This window comes from Ranitomeya variabilis, chromosome 5, assembly GCF_051348905.1.
Source record: "Ranitomeya variabilis isolate aRanVar5 chromosome 5, aRanVar5.hap1, whole genome shotgun sequence".
NCBI lineage: Eukaryota > Metazoa > Chordata > Amphibia > Anura > Dendrobatidae > Ranitomeya > Ranitomeya variabilis.
In genome coordinates this window covers 556,199,958-556,222,179 of record NC_135236.1, presented here as the reverse complement: position 1 = coordinate 556,222,179, position 22,222 = coordinate 556,199,958, and the positions used below count along the sequence as shown (strand labels likewise).

At 45.4% G+C, this 22,222-nt stretch overlaps 1 protein-coding gene across 1 annotated transcript in view; it reads left to right on the top strand.

Annotated features, from left to right (window-relative positions):
- The window catches only part of FAM193B (family with sequence similarity 193 member B), a 77,705-nt gene that overhangs the window by 5,251 nt on the left and 50,232 nt on the right, over positions 1-22,222 (top strand). The window contains exons 2-3 of the mRNA XM_077265945.1: positions 9,822-10,064; positions 16,137-16,377. Coding sequence (XP_077122060.1) covers positions 9,822-10,064; positions 16,137-16,377 — 484 coding nt within the window. The remainder of the gene's footprint in view (positions 1-9,821; positions 10,065-16,136; positions 16,378-22,222) is intronic.

Below are 22,222 nucleotides of genomic sequence, written 5' to 3'. Positions count from 1 at the left end.
TATTTCTCCGCAGCGGAATCGCATCTTGGAAAAATACGCAGCATGCTCATTCTGTGTGCGGAATCGCGGCAATTCCGCACACATAGGAATGCATTGATCCACTTACTTTCCGCGGATCATGTGCGGTGGTACCCGGATCTGGAGGAGAGGAGACTCTCCTCCAGGCCCTTGGGAACCATATTTCTGTAAAAAAAAAAAAAAGAAAAAAGAAACTCGAGTATAAGCCGAGACCCCTAATTTTGCCACAAAAAAACTGGGAAAACTTAATGTCTCGAGTACAAGCCTAGGGTGGGAAATGCAGCAGCTACTGGTAAGTTTCAAAAGTAAAAATAGATACCAATAAAAGTAAAATTAACTGAGACATCAGTAGGTTGTGTTTTTGAATTTCCATATTGAATCAGGAGCCCCATATAATGCTCCATACAGTTTATCATGGGCCCCATAAGATGCTCCATACAGTTCATGATGGGCCCCATAAGATGCTCCATATTAAACTATGCCCCATATAATCCTGCATAAAGGTTAATAATGGCCCCATAAGATGCTCCATAGACACATTTGCCCAATATAATGCTGCACAAATGTTGATTATGGCCCCATAAGATGCTCCATAAAGATAGTTGCCCCATACAGTGCTGCACAAACGTTGATTGTGGCCCCATAAGATGCTCCATACAGACACATTTGCCCCATATAGTGCTGCACAAATGTTGAATATGGCCCCATAAGATGCTCCATAGATTATGCCGTATATGCTGTTGCTGCGATAAAAAAAAATCACATACTCGCCTCTCGTCTCTCAGGCCCCCAGCACTTTCAATATTCACCTCTCTTCGTTCCGGGCGCCGCTCCGTCTTCAGCGTCTTCTGCACTGACGTTCAGGCAGAGAGCGCGCACTAACCACGTCATCGCGCCCTCTGACCTGAGCGTCACTGCAGAAGACGGAGCGGCGCCCGGAACGAGGAGAGGTGAATATCGCGCAGCGCTCCTCCCCATTATACTCACCTGCTCCTGGCGTGGTACCAGGTTCTCCGGCGCCGCAGCTTCTTCCTGTACTGAGCGGTCAGTTACCGCTCATTACAGTAAAAAATATGCGGCTCCACCCCTATGGGAGTAGAGTCGGGTCCATATTCATTACTGTAATGAGCGGTACCATGTGTCCGCTCAGTACAGGAAGAAGCTGCGGCGCCGGTAGAATCGGGGACCACGCCGGGAGCAGGTGAGTATTATTAGACTCCCCTCCTCTGCAGACCCCTGGGTATGACTCGAGTATAAGTCGAGAGGGGGACTTTCAGCCCCCAAAAATGGGCTGAAAATCTCGGCTTATACTCGAGTATATACGGTACTTGCCCTCCGATGACCCCCGGAGTCCTCCTGCCTCTCGGCGGTGCACTCGGCGGCTTCCTGGGACCTGGGATAATGTTGCAGTCACGTGACCGTGACGTCACAAAGGTCCTTCACACTTTGCATCCCTGGGAACGGAAGCCACCAGGAGCGCCGCTGAGGAGATCGGGGGCCGTCAGAAGGTGAGAATAAATATTTTTTTTTATTTATTTATCTTTTTATTATTTTTAACACTCTATCTCTTACTATTGATGCTGCATAGGCAGCATTATCCCCTTTCTGACATTGGACGTACTATCCCGTCGAGGTGGGGTGGGCCCGTATGACCACCGACGGGATAGTACGGCCAGAGCGATCGGCCGCGCTCACGGAGGGAGCGCGGCCCGGGTGTCAGCTGCCTATCGTAGCTGACATCCGGCACTATGTGCCAGGAGCGGTAACGGACCGCCCCCGGCACATTAACCCCCGGCACACCGCGATCAAACATGATCGCGGTGTGCCGGCGGTATAGGGAAGCATCGCGCAGGGAGGGGGCTCCCTGCTGGCTTCCCTGAGACCCCCGGAGCAACGCGATGTGATCGCGTTGCTGCGAGGGTCTCTTACCTCCTCCTCCTTGCAGGCCCGGATCCAAGATGGCCGCGGCATCCGGGTCCTGCAGGGAGGTGGCTTCACTGCGCCTGCTCAGCAGGCGCCGGGAAGCATAGAAAAAGTGCACGTCAGATCGGTGATCTGACACCGTGCACAGCAAAGTGTCAGATCACCGATCTTACACTATAACATGATGCCCCCCCTGGAGCAATGTTATAGTGTAAAAAAAAAAAATTGTTCCTATAAATACATTTCTTAATCTAAATAAAAAAACAAACAATAAAAGTACACATTTAGAATTGCCACGTCCGTAACAACCCCACCTATAAAACTATATCACTAGTTAACCCCTTCAGTGAACACCGTAAAAAAAAAAAAAAAGAGGCAAAAAACGCTTTGTTCTCATACCGCCAAACAAAAAGTGGAATAACACGCGATCAAAAAGACGAATATAAATAACCATGGTACCGCTGAAAAAGTCATCTTGTGCCGCAAAAAAACGAGCCGCCATACAGCATCATCAGCAAAAAAATAAAAAAGTTATAGTCCTCAGAATAAAGCGATGCAAAAATAATTATTTTTTCTATAAAATAGTTTTTATCGTATAAAAGCGCCAAAACATAAAAAAATGATACAAATGAGGTATCGCTGTAATCGTACTGACCCGAAGAATAAAACTGCTTTATCAATTTTACCAAACGCGGAACGGTATAAATGCCTCCCCCAAAAGAAATTCATGAATAACTGGTTTTTGGTCATTCTGCCTCACAAAAATCGGAATAAAAAGCGATCAAAAAATGTCACGTGCCCGAAAATGTTACCAATAAAAACGTCAACTCGTCCCGCAAAAAACAAGACCTCACATGACTCTGTGGACTCAAATATGGAAAAATTATAGCTCTCAAAATGTGGTAACGCAAAAAATATTTTTTGCAATAAAAAGCGTCTTTCAGTGTGTGACGGCTGCCAATCATAAAAATCCGCTAAAAAAATCCCGCTATAAAAGTAAATCAAACCCCCCTTCATCACCCCCTTAGTTAGGGAAAAATTAAAAAAAAAATGTATTTATTTCCATTTTCCGGTTAGGGCTAGGGTTAGGGCTGGGGTTAGGGTTGGGGCTAGGGTTGGGGCTAGGGTTAAGGCTACAGTTAGGGTTGGGGCTAAAGTTATGGTTAGGGTTGGGGCTAAAGTTAGGGTTTGGATTACATTTACGGTTGGGAATAGGGTTGGGATTAGGGTTAGGGGTGTGTCTGGGATAGAGGTGTGGTTAGGGTTACCGTTGGGATTAGGGTTAGGGATGTGTTTGGATTAGGGTTTCAGTTATAATTGGGGGGTTTCCACTGTTTAGGCACATCAGGGGCTCTCCAAACGCGACATGGCGTCCGATCTCAATTCCAGCCAATTCTGCTTTGAAAAAGTAAAACAGTGCTCCCTCCTTTCCGAGCTCTCTCGTGTGCCCAAACAGGGGTTTTCCCCAACATATGGGGTATCAGCGTACTCAGGACAAATTGGACAACAACTTTTGGGGTCCAATTTCTCCTGTTACCCTTGGGAAAATACAAAACTGGGGGCTAAAAAATAATTTTTGTGGAAAACAAAAATATTTTTTATTTGCACGGCTCTGCGTTATAAACTGTAGTGAAACACTTGGGGGTTCAAGGCTCTCACAGCACATCTAGATGAGTTCCTTAGGGAGTTTACTTTGCAAAATTGTGTCACTTGTGGGGTGTTTCTACTGTTTAGGTGCATTAGGGGCTCTGCAAACGCAGTGTGACTCCTGCAGACCATTCCATCTAAGTCTGCATTCCAAATATCGCTCCTTCCCTTCCGAGCCCTCCCATGCGCCCAAACGGTGGTTCCCCCCCACATATGGGGTATCAGCGTACTCAGGACAAATTGGACAACAACTTTTGGGGTCCAATTTCTCCTGTTACCCTCGGGAAAATACAAAACTGGGGGCTAAAAAATTTTTGTGGGAAAAAATTTTTGTTTTATTTTTACGGCTCTGCATTATAATCTTCTGTGAAGCCCTTGGTGGGTCAAAGTGCTCACCACACCTCTAGATAAGTTCCTTAGGGGGTCTACTTTCCAAAATGGTGTCACTTGTGGGGGGTTTCAATGTTTAGGCACACCAGTGGCTCTCCAAACGCAACATGGCGTCCCATCTCAATTCCTGTCAATTTTGCATTGAAAAGTTAAACGGCGCTCCTTCCTTTCCGAGCTCTCCCATGTGCCCAAACAGTGGTTTACCCCCACATATGGGGTATCAGCGTACTCAGAAGAAATTGAACCCCAAAAGATGTTGTACAATTTGTCCTCTTACCCTTGGGAAAATAAATAATTGGGGGCGAAAAGATAATTTTTGTGAAAAAATATGATTTTTATATTTTTACGGTTCTGCATTATAAACTTCTGTGAAGCACTTGGTGGGTCAAAGTGCTCACCACACCTCTAGATAAGTTCCTTAGGGGGTCTACTTTCCAAAATGGTGTCACTTGTGGGAGGTTTCAATGTTTAGGCACATCAGTGGCTCTCCAAACGCAACATGGCGTCCCATCTGAATTCCAGTCAATTTTGCATTGAAAAGTCAAATGGCGCTCCTTCGCTTCCGAGCTCTGTCATGCGCCCAAACAGTGGTTTACTCCCACATATGGGGTATCGGCGTACTGAGGACAAATTGTACAACAACTTTTGGGGTCCAATTTCTCCTGTTACCCTTGGTAAAATAAAACAAATTGGAGCTGAAGTAAATTTTTTGTGAAAAAAAGTTAAATGTTCATTTTTATTTAAACATTCCAAAAATTCCTGTGAAACACCTGAAGGGTTAATAAACTTCTTGAATGTGGTTTTGAGCACCTTGAAGGGTGCAGTTTTTAGAATGGTGTCACACTTGGGTATTTTCTATCATATAGACCCCTCAAAATGACTTCAAATGAGATGTGGTCCCTAAAAAATAAAATGGTGTTGTAAAAATGAGAAATTGCTGGTCAACTTTTAACCCTTATAACTCCCTAACAAAAAAATGTTGGTTCCAAAATTGTGCTGATGTAAAGTAGACATGTGGGAAATGTTACTTAAGTATTTTGTGTGACATAGCTCTGTGATTTAATTGCATAAAAATACAAAGTTGGAAAATTGCAAAATTTTCAAAATTTTCACCAAATTTCCATTTTTTTCACAAATAAACGCAGGTAATATCAAAGAAATTTTACCACTATCATGAAGTACAATATGTCACGAGAAAACAATGTCAGAATCACTGGGATCCGTTGAAGCGTTCCAGAGTTATAACCTCATAAAGGGACAGTGGTCAGAATTGTAAAAATTGGCCCGGTCATTAACGTGCAAACCACCCTTGGGGGTAAAGGGGTTAATAGTAAAAAGTTGGTCACACTTGTCAAACACTATGTTTGAGAAGTGTGACCAACCTGTCAATCAGTTTTCCAAGCGATTACGCTTGGAAAACGATAGTGTTTAGCGGGAAAACGCATGCGATATAACTGCAGCAGGGAGTTGCAGAATTGCCGCAGACATTTCCGTGATAATTCTGTAACGTGTGCACATAGCCTAAGACCTGCTTGGGTCTAAACATGTTGGTTTCTATGCCTTTTTTTAAAAATCATGAGTGTATCCAAACTGCCTGACCTTTTTTTTTTTTTGTTACCTGTTTTTATTTTGAAGAAATAAATGTTTTAAGAAACCTTGGATTTTCTGGGATTGTTTGTCCAAAGAGGCGCTGGATGTTAACTATTTGATGGAGTAAATTATTGGGACCTTCCCAGTAATGTGGGGTGACAACTTTTGTTTCAAGCATGTGATGTTCATTCAGACTCAGCTGTAGGCAATATGAAAATCACACCTGAAACCAGATAAAGGCTATGTGCACACAGTGCGATTTTTCTGCGTTTTTGCAGCATTTTTTCCGCACAGAAATGGGCCAAAAACGCTATGGAATCCTTACGCAAGCTTATTCATTGACAATCCTGAAGTGTTGTAAATCAATTGTTGTTGAAGATCAGTAAATTTCTGTGTGTATTTGCAGTGTTTTTTTTCTGCAGCATGTCAATTCTTTTTGTGTTTCTGCACCCATTGACTTCAATTGAGTCGGTCGAATCCGCAGGTATGAAAACGCGGGTATAAATATATTTGCGGATTTGCAGATTTTTTTTTTTTGCTTTTTACCGTCTTCCTATGATGTTTCCCAGGCTGTCACCTGGTTCTTATTGGCGGTAACGCAACTGCCGGTAAGACCGTTGGTCAGAGCGCTGTGAGATCATGCTGGCAGATCAGCTGTGACTGTGACCCGCAGGCATGGACTGATGAGACTACTGCTCCCATCGGGCTACGTCTGCTGTCACTGATAACAGATATGAAAAAGGTGGTGTTAAACCAAGAAATTACATCACAAAACTTTAAAAAAAATCTTTAGCTCAAAAGCGCATACAAAAAAGTGGCAAAAAACACACCAAAAATGTGGTGTTGTTTTTTTCGCATCATTTTCCTGCCAAGAGATGCAGAAACCTTGCAGAAATTTTTGTAAGCAAATACTCAACGTGCACACATAGCAAAAAAGTTTACTCAATCTTTGCACTGTGTGCCACACTGATCTTGATTTTCCTTTGTCCACGGTGCGCAATGCAATCAAGAACTTTACAACCCATGGCACTGTAGGTAATCATTGATGAAAGGTTGCAATGCAGGATAGTCTGGGTGGTGGACAGGCAGCCCCAAATTAAGTTCCCAAGAAATTCTAGCTTTCCTGCAGGCTCAGGGTGCATCAGTGTCCACGCAAACTACATTTTAATGAAGTGAAACACTATGTCAGGAGACCCATGAGGACCCCGCTACTGACATAAAAATGTAAAAACCTTTACTACAGTTTGACAAAATGTTGAACGGGGTTTTCATCCAGTAGGACAATGACCTAAAACATACTTCCAAGAAATGGATAGAAACAAAGAGCTGAAGAGTTCTGAAGTGGCCACCAATGAGTCTGAATCTAAATCCCATTGAACACCCGTGGACAGATCTTAAAATTGCTATTGGGAGAAGGCACTCTTCAAATATGAGAGACCTGGAGCAGTTGGTAAAAGAAACATGGTCCAAAATTCCAGTTGAGAGGTGCAAGAAGACTGTTGATGCTTATAGGAAACTATTAATAATTGTAGTTACTGTATATACTCGAGTATAAGCCGAGGCATCTAATTTTGCCACGGAAAACTGGGTAAGCTTATCGACTCGAGTATAAGCCTGGTACGTATTGTCCCCTCATCCCTGTCATGTTTGTTTTTATGCGTGGATCCCGACGTCGCTGTCTTGGTATGCATGGCTTCTAGCCCCCCCCCCTTCCCCGGTTGCTGTCCTGGTATGTGTGGCTTCCCCCTCCCTGTTGCTGCCCTGGTATGTGTGGCTCCCCCCTCCCTGTTGCTGTCCTGGTATGTGTGGCTTCCCCCTCCCTGTTGCTGTCCTGGTATGTGTGGCTTCCCCCTCCCTGTTGCTGTCCTGGTATGTGTGGCTTCCCCCCTCCCTGTTGCTGTCCTGGTATGTGTGGCTCCCCCCTCCCTGTTGCTGTCCTAGTATCCTAGTATGTGTGGCTTCCCCCTCCCTGTTGCTGTCCTGGTATGTGTGGCTTCCCCCTCCCTGTTGCTGCCCTGGTATGTGTGGCTCCCCCCTCCCTGTTGCTGTCCTGGTATGTGTGGCTTCCCCTCTCCCTGTTGCTGCCCTGGTATGTGTGGCTTCCCCCCTCCCTGTTGCTGTCCTTGGTATGTGTGGCTTCCCCCCTCCCTGTTGCTGTCCTGGTATGTGTGGCTTCCCCCCTCTCTGTTGCTGTCCTGGTATGTGTGGCTTTCCCCCCTCCCTGTTGCTGTCCTGGTATGTGTGGCTTTCCCCCTCCCTGTTGCTGTCCTGGTATGTGTGGCTTTCCCCCTCCCTGTTGCTGTCCTGGTATGTGTGGCTTCCCCCCCCCCTCCCTGTTGCTGTCCTGGTATGTGTGGCTTCCCCCCCCTCCCTGTTGCTGTCCTGGTATGTGTGGCTTCCCCCCTCCTGTTGCTGTCCTGGTATGTGTGGCTTCCCCCCTCCCTGTTGCTGTCCTGGTATGTGTGGCTTTCCCCCCTCCCTGTTGCTGTCCTGGTATGTGTGGCTTTCCCCCTCCCTGTTGCTGTCCTGGTATGTGTGGCTTTCCCCCTCCCTGTTGCTGTCCTGGTATGTGTGGCTTCCCCCCCCCCTCCCTGTTGCTGTCCTGGTATGTGTGGCTTTCCCCCTCCCTGTTGCTGTCCTGGTATGTGTGGCTTCCCCCCCTCCCTGTTGCTGTCCTGGTATGTGTGGCTTCCCCCCCCTCCCTGTTGCTGTCCTGGTATGTGTGGCTTCCCCCCCCTCCCTGTTGCTGTCCTGGTATGTGTGGCTTCCCCCCCCCCCCTCCCTGTTGCTGTCCTGGTATGTGTGGCTTCCCCCCCCTCCCTGTTGCTGTCCTGGTATGTGTGGCTTCCCCCCCTCCCTGTTGCTGTCCTGGTATGTGTGGCTCCCCCCTCCCTGTGGCTGTCCTGGTATGTGTGGCTCCTCCCTGTGGCTGTTCTGGCATGCGTGCCCCCGTCGCTGTCCTGGTAGTGGTGTATGCGTAGTGAGCAGCGGCTGTAACCACATCTCCGACCCTGACTGACAGCATGCTCAGCACTATTGGGGTCGGGTGCAGTTACAGCTGCCCCTCACTATACACGAAGAAGGGGCAACCGTTCTGACGCCAGTCCTGTGAATGAAAGCGCGGGGCTGCCAGAGGGAATAAAGATCACTTCCTCCCGGGGGTCCAAGTACGGGCTCTGGGCAGGTTCAGAACACTATTAACCTGCGGATTAACCCTCATATCTGCAGGTTAATAGTGTTGTTTTACGTAATGGATTCCCTTTAAATTATTTTTTATTAAAAAATGCCAGCAAATTTTTATTTTCAAACAAAAGAAATAACTCTGCTCCTCTCATCTTTTTCTTGACGATTCAGTGCTGATGCCCTGGAGATCCAATGTATTTGTTTTCAAGCAGCTAACATGTGACTGCTGTAGCCAATCAGTAGCCTCAGTGGTCATGTGCTCCTGTCCTGCATGACATCCAGTGGTACGTCACATGACCTTTGCAGTCACTGATTGGCTGCAGCAGTTCCTTGCTGACCACTTGTAAGCACAGCAAGGGCGTTCTCCCAGTCTTTACTGGAAGTGTATAGACCCCGGTGTTTCCGTTTTTTTACTCAATAGTTGGATAGCCCCTTCATATGGCAAACAAGATTCGAAGTGAATTTCTAGAATAGAAGAGTTCTTCCCAGGCCACGAGACTTCACAATTACTGCTGTGTACAAAAAAACCCTAAAATCATTACCCCCTCTCCCTCCCTCATCCGCCTCACAGAAGTTCACATGCCAACTTTCCATAGAGAACACATTTTTGATCAAATATATTTGAATTTGACAGATTTACATTGGAACTATCGGCTCGGTGAGAAGCTGCATAAATTAGGTTTTCCATTTTTTTGTGAGCAGATTTCTGCCCAACCTGCTGGAGAATGACAGATCCTGTTAGTTACTAAGTGCATGTGTTACATAGGCTATTCCTATCAGTTAGACCTACTGTAACTTATTATGGGAGGACATAACTTGCCTCCCTCTCGTGCTCTCAGGATCATGAGGAATCAGATCGCCCATCTTTGGTGACCTGTGGGCATAATACTGTCGCCCCCTCTGGCCATTCTGTATTTTGTCTGAGAGATTCAGTGAGTTACGACCTGATGGGGACATGGTTTGGAATAAACTTGTGCATTAATTGAATATATTCTTTGCTTTTTATGTTCAATTAGTTCGTGCTGCTTTCCTCCTTGTGCATCTTTGTGATTGTGCGATCTTCTGTCCAGGTATTGCCGTCTTCGAGTGAATTTGTACAGACATGCTGCCTGCTGTGTCATCGGGAGAAGAAAGATTGGCTGAGTGCGGCCCCGCACAATGGACTGCTGTCACCTGTGGATGAAATTCCGGCCTCTTTCATGCCCTCCTTAGCACAGAACCTTCTGGGTGAAATGCCACTGTGGATTTGCCAGAGTTGCCGGAAGAGTGTAGAGGAAGAAGAAAGACAGGCCGCCCCAGAGCAGCCATTAGCGGTAATACTCCTGATTGACCAGCTGAGGATAAGCTGATCCCAAGTTTGTCACTGGGTAAAGCTGCCAGTGCTTAGAGCCATTTATCTCCCAAGTGATGTATGATGGGTTTGCCTTTCCTTAATCAGATCACACTCAATTACAAAAAATACAATTTTTGCATTTTATAATCGAAAAAAACACAAACTTGAAATAACGTAACTAGTCTCAGTAATACCAAAAGAAAGTACTGGTTCCCGTTTTTACTTGTTAGAAGATTAGAAATCTTTAAAGGAAAGGAAATCTTGTCGCCAGATTTTGGCCACCTAATCTGAGAATAACGTAACCTTGGAATCAGGGTCTCAGTCACTTACTGGGCTGCTTGCTGTAGTTTTGATAAAATCTTCCATCAGGAGATTCATTAGAGGACTAGTATACCTGCATATTCATAAGCTGTGTATAAACCCCGCCCCATCACTGATTGGCAGTTGTGTTCACAGTGCATAGGCAGAAAGCTGCCAATCAGTGGTGTGGGCGGAGTTTTACAGAGCTCAGCATTGAGAGAACTGTTACATGTACAGCAGATAAGTGATTTTATCAAAATGACAGCAAGTAGCCCAGTAAGTGACACATCTCTGGTATCAGCGTCTCTGCCCCTACATCATGCTGCTCTCAGGTAGGGTAGCAAAATCCTAGTGACCGATTCCCTTTTAAGATCTTAATGGAAATGAACGATCATGTAATCAGAGGTTAAGCAAACCTGCCACTAACCTTATATTTATTTCTGTTACAAAGTTGGCACATGAGACCTTTATACGTTTCGCCATACTTTTGCATGGGGTTTACAAAAAATCTGCTGTATAAGAAAACGTTTAGATGGGTGGGAATAATTTTCAGTCACAGACATTTCGACAACCAGTCTGCCGCGTCTTTCATGTTGCTATGTGGCCTGTTAGGGTATGTGTCCACGTTCAGGAAACGCTGCGTTTTTGACGCAGCGTTGAGCCGCAGCGTCAAAAACGCAGCGTCCAGATGTTACAGCATAGTGGAGGGGATTTAATGAAATCTTGTCTCCACTGTGCATTAATAAACGCATGCGTTTTTCCCGCAAAAACGCACATGCGTTGCATTTTTTCAGAACGCAGCATGTTGCTACAATGAGCAAAACACGCAGGAACACCGCAGGTGACCTGCCAGTGACCTCAGGTGCATTTTTGGTCAGGATTTTACCTGCATAAAATCCTGACCAAAGCCTGAAGCAAACCTGACCGTGGACACATACCCTAAGGCTGCATTTATAGAGTTTATTCTGCTGCATATCTTTGTGCTTTTAATATGCATATTACAGTTCCAGCAAAATGTATGGGATTTATATATATTAAAATAACCTCTCTTGCCCATGTGCAGAAACCAGCCTAAGGTATAATTCTGAAAGCTGTAAGATGTCAGTTTCTCCTATAGTAAATGTGTGTTGTTGTTTTTTTTTTTGTTTTTTTTTGTTTTTTTAAATTTGTGGATTATCTCCATGAACTTAAATGAGATGAGGAAAATCCACAAATTAAATAGGACTCCTTGTATAATTTGAATGCAGTTCTGCCACGTAAACGCAGTAAAAATGCATGTAATCCAACTGTTTCTGTATCAATAAAATGTTATTAAAGGGCCACTGTCACCCCCCCCCAGGCGTTATAAACTAAAAGAGCCACCTTGTGCAGCAGTAATGCTGCAGTCTAACAAGGTGGCTCTTTTAGTTTTTGATTAAGTTATTACCGCAATAAAACGTTTTAAAAATTGGCCAAACGTACCAGCGATTGTACCGGGAGGCGGTCCGAAGCGTCCTCTATGAATCTTCAAACTGCCGTCACTCTTCTCTTCAGGGCCGATGGTACCCGCCCCCTTCGCGTTGTTGCTTCAAATCCGGCGCCTGCGCTGTGCGTGCCTGCCTGGGGCCTGCGCAGTCTTCTTTGGCCGTCATCACTCACACGCAGGGTGCCTGACTGCGTCTGTGCGGGCAGTGCGGCCGCCCTGTTACTGAATCCCCGCCCCGCACTGTGTTATTCATTATGCACACTGCGGGGCTGGCATTCCTGGGCATGCGCACTGCACTGCGCTGTTCAGGCCCTCCCCCATCTCGGACGTTCTCCCTTGTCTGACGTTGCCCCTGCTCCCCCGCCTTCCGGCATTATTTTCGGCTGCCAGATTCCAAAATCTGGTGAGGATTAGTGTATATGGCGGCAAGCTGCTGTGTGCTTTGTCTCTCTCTGTGTTTGTATGTTTTAATGCAAATGCATATTTACACCAGCAGCAATGAAAATTTGGTACTTGTGTGGGTGGCCATAAATTACAAAGCACTGATGATCAATACTGTTTTTTTGGGGAGCATTATAGGTTTACATTGCGTTCGGGCAATACGTTTTGCGAATATAGCTAGCGTATTGCACCAGCGCAATGTCTTTAGCGGGATTGCTTTTGCCGATCCCGCTATCGCAGATCCACAATCTGCGCTAGCGAGGAACGGAGCTGGGACGCTGAAAGCAGCATCTGAGGTCCGACTGAAAATAACGGCACATCGCAAGGGCGTGCCTAAAAAATGGCATGCGCTAGCGATGCGATCCAGATCCTAAACACATTGCCGTCAATGGGTGCGCTAACGGACCCGTTGCATGGCGTAACTTGCGACAATCACGCCATGCAGCGTACTCCTTTAGCGTTAACCCATTAACGCTTAGAGAACCTATTCGTAACGCACTGAACATCACTAAAGGAGGAGGGGTCTGCATTATACCACATCAAAGAACAATAAACGTTGAGGGGTGACCATTATTACACCGTACTGCAGATCAATGCACGGTCAGGCATCTGCATTATTATACCGCACTGATCATCAATAAACGGTGAGGGGGATCATTATTATTCCGCACTATAGATCTATAAACGGTCATGGTGGAGCATTGAGTGGAGCACTTAAATACGTGGCACTGAAATACGTGGCACTGAAATACGTGGCACTGAAATACGTGGCACTGAAATACGTGGCACTGAAATACGTGGCACGTGGCACTGAAATACGTGACACGTGGCACTGAAATACGTGGCACTGAAATACGTGGCACGTGGCACTGAAATACGTGGCACGTGGCACTGAAATACGTGGCACTGAAATACGTGGCACGTGGCACTGAAATACGGGACACGTGGCACTGAAATACGTGGCACTGAAATACGTGGCACGTGGCACTGAAATACGTGGCACGTGGCACTGAAATACGTGGCACTGAAATACGTGGCACGTGGCACTGAAATACGTGGCACGTGGCACTGAAATACGTGGCACTGAAATACGTGGCACTGAAATACGTGGCACGTGGCACTGAAATACGTGGTACGTGGCACTGAAATACGTGGCACTGAAATACGTGGCACTGAAATACGTGGCACTGAAATACGTGGCACTGAAATACGTGGTACGTGGCACTGAAATACGTGGCACTGAAATACGTGGCACGTGGCACTGAAATACGTGGCACGTGGCACTGAAATACGTGGCACGTGGCACTGACGTGGCACTGAAATTCGTGGCACGTGGCACTGACGTGGCACGTGGCACTCAGTGCCACGTATTTCAGTGCCACGTGTCACGTATTTCAGTGCCACGTATTTCAGTGCCACGTGCCACGTATTTCAGTGCCACGTATTTCAGTACCACGTATTTCAGTGCCACGTGTCACGTATTTCAGTGCCACGTATTTCAGTGCCACGTGTCACGTATTTCAGTGCCACGTGCCACGTATTTCAGTGCCACGTATTTCAGTGCCACGTACCACGTATTTCAGTGCCACGTATTTCAGTACCACGTATTTCAGTGCCACGTGTCACGTATTTCAGTGCCACGTATTTCAGTGCCACGTGTCACGTATTTCAGTGCCACGTATTTCAGTGCCACGTGTCACGTATTTCAGTGCCACGTATTTCAGTGCCACGTGCCACGTATTTCAGTGCCACGTGCCACGTATTTCAGTGCCACGTGCCACGTATTTCAGTGCCACGTATTTCAGTGCCACGTATTTCAGTGCCACGTGCCACGTATTTCAGTGCCACGTGTCACGTATTTCAGTGCCACGTATTTCAGTGCCACGTATTTCAGTGCCACGTGCCACGTATTTCAGTGCCACGTGCCACGTATTTCAGTGCCACGTATTTCAGTGCCACGTGCCACGTATTTCAGTGCCACGTGCCACGTATTTCAGTGCCACGTATTTCAGTGCCACGTATTTCAGTGCCACGTATTTCAGTGCCACGTGCCACGTATATCAGTGCCACGTACCACGTATTTCAGTGCCACGTATTTCAGTACCACGTATTTCAGTGCCACGTGTCACGTATTTCAGTGCCACGTATTTCAGTGCCACGTGTCACGTATTTCAGTGCCACGTATTTCAGTGCCACGTGCCACGTATTTCAGTGCCACGTGCCACGTATTTCAGTGCCACGTGCCACGTATTTCAGTGCCACGTATTTCAGTGCCACGTATTTAAGTGCTCCACTCAATGCTCCACCATGACCGTTTATAGATCTATAGTGCGGAATAATAATGATCCCCCCTCACCGTTTATTGATGATCAGTGCGGTATAATAATGCAGACGCCTGACCGTGCATTGATCTGCAGTACGGTGTAATAATGGTCACCCCTCAACGTTTATTGTTCTTTGATGTGGTATAATGCAGACCCCTCCTCCTTTAGTGATGTTCAGTGCGTTACGAATAGGTTCACTAAGCGTTAATGGGTTAACGCTAAAGGAGTACGCTGCATGGCGTGATTGTCGCAAGTTACGCCATGCAACGGGTCCGTTAGCGCACCCATTGACGGCAATGTGTTTAGGATCTGGATCGCATCGCTAGCGCATGCCATTTTTTAGGCACGCCCTTGCGATGTGCCGTTATTTTCAGTCGGACCTCAGATGCTGCTTTCAGCGTCCCAGCTCCGTTCCTCGCTAGCGCAGATTGTGGATCTGCGATAGCGGGATCGGCAAAAGCAATCCCGCTAAAGACATTGCGCTGGTGCAATACGCTAGCTATATTCGCAAAACGTATTGCCCGAACGCAATGTAAACCTATAATGCTCCCCAAAAAAACAGTATTGATCATCAGTGCTTTGTAATTTATGGCCACCCACACAAGTACCTAATTTTCATTGCTGCTGGTGTAAATATGCATTTGCATTAAAACATACAAACACATAGAGAGAGACAAAGCACACAGCAGCTTGCCGCCATATACACTAATCCTCACCAGATTTTGGAATCTGGCAGCCGAAAATAATGCCGGAAGGCGGGGGAGCAGGGGCAACGTCAGACAAGGGAGAACGTCCGAGATGGGGGAGGGCCTGAACAGCGCAGTGCAGTGCGCATGCCCAGGAATGCCAGCCCCGCAGTGTGCATAATGAATAACACAGTGCGGGGCGGGGGGATTCAGTAACAGGGCGGCCGCACTGCCCGCACAGACGCAGTCAGGCACCCTGCGTGTGAGTGATGACGGCCAAAGAAGACTGCGCAGGCCCCAGGCAGGCACGCACAGCGCAGGCGCCGGATTTGAAGCAACAACGCGAAGGGGGCGGGTACCATCGGCCCTGAAGAGAAGAGTGACGGCAGTTTGAAGATTCATAGAGGACGCTTCGGACCGCCTCCCGGTACAATCGCTGGTACGTTTGGCCAATTTTTAAAACGTTTTATTGCGGTAATAACTTAATCAAAAACTAAAAGAGCCACCTTGTTAGACTGCAGCATTACTGCTGCACAAGGTGGCTCTTTTAGTTTATAACGCCTGGGGGGGGGGTGACAGTGGCCCTTTAAAGTTAGGTAGCTGAGCAACTGTGACATTTTCAAAAGAAAGTACGGTAGTTTTACAACCCCAATTCCAAAATAGTTGGGCTATTTCATTCTATTCTCATTTTAATATCTGCATTCTGACATGGAATTTCAAAGCAAGTACATCCACCTCCTCAGGTCTAAGGAACCTGAAATTGTATGCCGTGTGTGAACTGTGGTGCTGGCTTTCTTATACAGTGCTATTAACACCGTAATTTGCTACTATTGCAGGTCTCCTTGTCACACACATCCTGCAAGTCCCAAACTTGTGGTGGTGGCTCACACTCCTCATCATCCTCGTCATCCTCCTCTTCATCCTCCACATCATCTTCTTCCTCCTCCTCTTCGTCTTCATCTTCCTGCCAAGGAAACTCTGGGGACTGGGACCCTAGTTCCTTCCTGTCTGCTCACAAGCTATCGGGACTCTGGAATTCGCAGCACTCCAATGGACCCCACGGAGCTGGACCTGCAGGTAATGACTTACTGGCCTGTCAGTCTAGAAAGGAATGCTTACCGTGCCTGCTATTATCTGGAAACGTCGGATGGTTTGTAAATGTGGATAAAGCTTAGTGTTGGCATCTGGATTCCAGCAAGCCGCAGTACATTTAGGGTGCCGCCATCGCGCGGGCTTACTCTGAGCGCTGCTGCCATCGGGTGCGGGTGTCGGCCCTATCTGAGCTGTTTTGAATAGCTGACAAGTGCCTGGAGTGGAATCTCGATCCTCCCGCATCTATTAACCTGTTTAATGCTGCTGTCAAACGCTGACAGCATCATTTAACATGCGCTTCTGGCAATTGTGTTGGAAATCCGCCCACCGGTGACCCTCGTAATGTGATCGTGGGTCACCGATAGGTTGTCATGACAACCAGAGGTCTCCTGCAGACCTCCATGGTTGTCACTACTGGCTTGCATTGAGCGCCGCCCAGTGGTCGCCGCTTATAACAAGTAATTCAGCTACATATAGGCGAACTGATCATCGCCTCTAAGTAGCAGAGCCGATCTGGTTATAGCAGCTTCTAGCCTCCCATGGAGACTATTGAAGCATGCCAAAAGTAAAAAAAAAAAAAACGTTTAAAAAAATTAAATAAAATAAAGATCAAATCACCCCCCTTTCACCCCATTCAAAATAAAACAATAACTAAAACTCAAACTTGCACATATTTGATATTGCCGCATTCAGAATTGCCCGATCTACCAATAAAAAATAAGGATTAACCTGATCGCTAAGTCAAAAACACCAGAAGTACTTTTTTTAGTTGTGCCATATTGCATTAAAATGCGATAACGGGCGATCAAAAGATCATATCCGCACAAAAATGGTATCATTAAAAGCGTCAGCTCGGCACGCAAAAAATAAGCCCTCACCCAACCCGAGATCACGAAAAATGGAGACTCTACGGGTAAAGGAAAATGGCGGTTTGTTTTTTTTTTTCACGAAGTTTGGAATTTTTTTTCACTACTTACATAAAAAAGAACCTAGACATGTTTTGGTCTCTATGGACTCGTAATGACCTGGAGAATCATAATGGCAGGTCAGTTTTAGCATTTAGTCAACATGGTAAAAAAGCAAAACGAAAAAAAAGTGTGGGATTGCTTTTTTTTTTTTTTTTTGCAATTTCACCGCACATGGAATTTTTTTTCCCTTTTTCCAGTACATGACATGGTAAAACCAATGATGTCGTTCAAAAGTACAACTTGTCCGACAAAAAACAAGCCCTCACATGGCCATGTTGACCTAAAAAATAAAAAAGTTATGGCTTTGGGAAGAAGGGGAGCAAAAAATGCAAAAAACGAAAATACCTCCAGGGGTTAAAAGGGTTTTCCTACGAATAAATCTTGATCTTAATCACTAGATCTTGGAATAATAATAAGGCCGGGGTCACACATGCGAGTTTTACGGACAAAAGTGCGCAGAAACTACGTCCGTAAAACTTGCATAACATACGGCACAATTATTCTCAATGGGGCTGCTCCTATTAGCCGTATATTACGGTTCAGTATTATATGGCTTTCTATGGCCGTACAAAATCGCAGCATGCTGCGTTTGTCAGCGTATTGCGCAAAAAAATCGCCAATGAAAGTCTATGGGGGCGAGAAAAATACGTATTCCACATGGACCAGCAGTGTGACTTGCGAGAAATACGCAGCGGTGTTATTGAAAAGTCGGTAATTCAATTGCCGGCTTTGCATTTCTCCTGCACAAACCCGACAGGATATGAGACATGGTTTTCATACAGTAAACCATCTCATATCCCCTTTTTTTTTGCATATTCTACACTACTAATGTTAGTAGTGTGTATGTGCAAAATTTCAGCGCTGTAGCTGCTGAAATAAAGGGTTAAATGGCGGAAAAAATTGGCGTGGGCTCCCGCGCAATTTTCTCCGCCAGAATGGTAAAGCCAGTGACTGAGGGCAGATATTAATAGCCAGCCGTCAGGTCCCTTGCCGTCCGCTTCCCGCTCTGACTGAGTGCCGCCGTACAGTGAGAGCAGAGCGCAGCGGTGACGTCACCGCTGTGATCTGCTCTCACTTTCCGGCCGGCAGACAGTCAGAGCGGGAAGCGGACGGCAAGGGACCTGACGGACATCAGATGGTGAGTATGTACGGTTTGTTTTTTTTTACTTTTACGCTGGTAACCACGGTAAACATCGGGTTACTAAGCGCGGCCCTGCGCTTAGTAACCCGATGTTTACCCTGGTTACCAGCGAACGCATCGCTGGATCGCTGTCACACACAACGATCCAGCGATGACAGCGGGAGATCCAGCGACGAAAGAAAGTTTCAAACGATCTGCTACGACGTACGATTCTCAGCAGGGTCCCTGATCGCTGCTGCGTGTCAGACTCTGCGAGATCGTAACGATATCGCTAGAACGTCCCGAATCGTGCCGTCGTAGCGATGAAAATGCCACTGTGTGACGGTACCCTTATTCACAGGAAATCTCCTTTCAGGTTGAACGTACTTTGAAGATATTTATGGCTGAAACAGAGCATAGATGGGTTTTTGTAGATAGTCATTATGAGGAAGGTTTCTTAACGATAATAATTGGATTAATAAAGCAGCTGTTAAAAATACCATTACAGAGCAGCAAACTGGTATTTGAAGCTGCCGGTGCCTCTAAAGTCCCTCAAAACATGTTGTAGGATCCTCCAAAGTGCTTGCAGTTGTGCATAAACCTGCTACTCGGGCCACTGCTAAACTCTGCTCACAAGCAGAAAATGTAACCGTGGGCCCTGACATGGTGGCTTGCAAAAGTATTCACCATCTTGGCATTTTTTGTGTTTTGCTGCATCGCAATCTGGAATGTCACAGTTTTTTTTTTTTTGAGGGTTTACATCAGTTCATGTGAACATTCCTACAACTAAAATATTTGGTTTTCTTTTTATTGAAAAATAAAAAAATAAAAATAAATATTGAAAAATATATAATCTAATAAAAAATAAAAATGATTATATATATATATATATATATATATATATATATATATATATATATATATATATATATATATATATATATATATATATATATATATATATATATATATATATACAGGTCCTTCTCAAAAAATTAGCATATAGTGTTAAATTTCATTATTTACCATAATGTAATGATTACAATTAAACTTTCATATATTATAGATTCATTATCCACCAACTGAAATTTGTCAGGTCTTTTATTGTTTTAATACTGATGATTTTGGCATACAACTCCTGATAACCCAAAAAACCTGTCTCAATAAATTAGCATATTTCACCCGTCCAATCAAATAAAAGTGTTTTTTAATAACAAACAAAAAAACCATCAAATAATAATGTTCAGTTATGCACTCAATACTTGGTCGGGAATCCTTTGGCAGAAATGACTGCTTCAATGCGGCGTGGCATGGAGGCAATCAGCCTGTGACACTGCTGAGATGTTATGGAGGCCCAGGATGCTTCAATAGCGGCCTTAAGCTCATCCAGAGTGTTGGGTCTTGCGTCTCTCAACTTTCTCTTCACAATATCCCACAGATTCTCTATGGGGTTCAGGTCAGGAGAGTTGGCAGGCCAATTGAGCACAGTAATACCATGGTCAGTAAACCATTTACCAGTGGTTTTGGCACTGTGAGCAGGTGCCAGGTCGTGCTGAAAAATGAAATCTTCATCTCCATAAAGCATTTCAGCCGATGGAAGCATGAAGTGCTCCAAAATCTCCTGATAGCTAGCTGCATTGACCCTGCCCTTGACGAAACACAGTGGACCAACACCAGCAGCTGACATGGCACCCCACACCATCACTGACTGTGGGTACTTGACACTGGACTTCAGGCATTTTGGCATTTCCTTCTCCCCAGTCTTCCTCCAGACTCTGGCACCTTGATTTCCGAATGACATGCAAAATTTGCTTTCATCAGAAAAAAGTACTTGGGACCACTTAGCAACAGTCCAGTGCTGCTTCTCTGTAGCCCAGGTCAGGCGCTTCTGCCGCTGTTTATGGTTCAAAAGTGGCTTTACCTGGGGAATGCGGCACCTGTAGCCCATTTCCTGCACACACCAGACTCAGTCCACTGCTTCCTCAGGTTCCCCAAGGTCTGGAATCGGTCCTTCTCCACAATCTTCCTCAGGGTCCGGTCACCTCTTCTTGTTGTACAGCGTTTTCTGCCACATTGTTTCCTTCCAACAGACTTACCATTGAGGTGCCTTGATACAGCACTCTGGGAACAGCCTATTTGTTGAGAAATTTCTTTCTGGGTCTTACCCTCTTGCTTGAGGGTGTCAATGATGGCCTTCTTGACATCTGTCAGGTCGCTAGTCTTACCCATGATGGGGGTTTTGAGTAATGAACCAGGCAGGGAGTTTTTAAAAGCCTCAGGTATCTTTTGCATGTGTTTAGAGTTAATTAGTTGATTCAGAAGATTAGGGTAATAGGTCATTTAGAGAACCTTTTCTTGATATGCTAATTTATTGAGACAGGTTTTTTGGGTTATCAGGAGTTGTAGGCCAAAATCATCAGTATTAAAACAATAAAAGACCTGACAAATTTCAGTTGGTGGATAATGAATCTATAATATATGAAAGTTTAATTGTAATCATTACATTATGGTAAATAATGAAATTTAACACTATATGCTAATTTTTTGAGAAGGACCTGTATGTATATATATATATATATATATATATATATATATATATATATATATAATATATATATATATATATCTATCTTATAGATCTTCATATAAATAAGGATTATTATGCTATAGCACTTGCCAAATAAGCTGCAGAGGGACCCCGGATACATGGAGGGTTCGGCCGATCAGCTGTTCGGCTCTGCAGCTGCATGTGTCACGGCTGTGTCACTGTCACAATACATGCACGGAGAGCCCAACAGACCGGGTTGGTACAAAAAGAACCGCACCATCAGTAGCCAAATCTTCATGCATGCCAATGCACATCTCATGCTGCAAAGAATGCCTGAGTCACGGGCTAAAAGAAAAGAAGCTCATAGTGTGGCCACCCTCCATTCCCCTCAACTCAACCCGATTGAGAACCTTTGAAGTATCAGGCATAAGATATGAGGGTAGGGGGCAGTTTACATCAAAACAGCAACTCCAGGAGGCAGTCCTGACATCATGCAAAGAAATTCAACTATCCAAATATCATAAGTTCATTGGATGCGAGAGTTGTGAAGGTGATATCAAAGGAGGAGTCCTATGTTAACAAGTAACTTGGCCTGTTAAGATGCTTTTGATTTCAATAAATGTGACTTAATGCTGAAAATTCACCATATGATCATTTTAAGTTCTATACAACATATAAGATTTTTGGAAACTCTTGTGCGTAATAATTTGGAACAGTGCATTTTCAGTTTTTCAAAACAAGGGGCTACAAGAAGCTGAGGTGCCGTTCTTCCAGCACAGCTTCCATTGTTCCATCTGGATCTCATTGCTGCACCAATGTCACCTGTCCGTGCTGCATCACAACTGCTTATCCGGACCAAGACCTTCGAGGATCCTCCTCACCAGGATTAGCGGTGTCTGGAATATCATACATGACAACATGTGCTTGTGCTGATTATGAAAACTGCCGTCTTTGTGAAATAACCGACCACTAATTCTGCCTCTCTGACAACACTCAGTGATATTATTGAGAAGTTGAGAGAATCGCAGCAACTCAGCCACAAAGTGGAGACCCCGACCCCGTAATGTTACATAGCGGGAGTCCGAGTGATAAGGAGCAGAGGGCAGAAAATTCACCAATGCTCTGCTGACCCCATAACTGCAGAGTCCAGACCTTCTCTGGTATTAACAGCATCACAAAAGCTGCGCCCCTGGC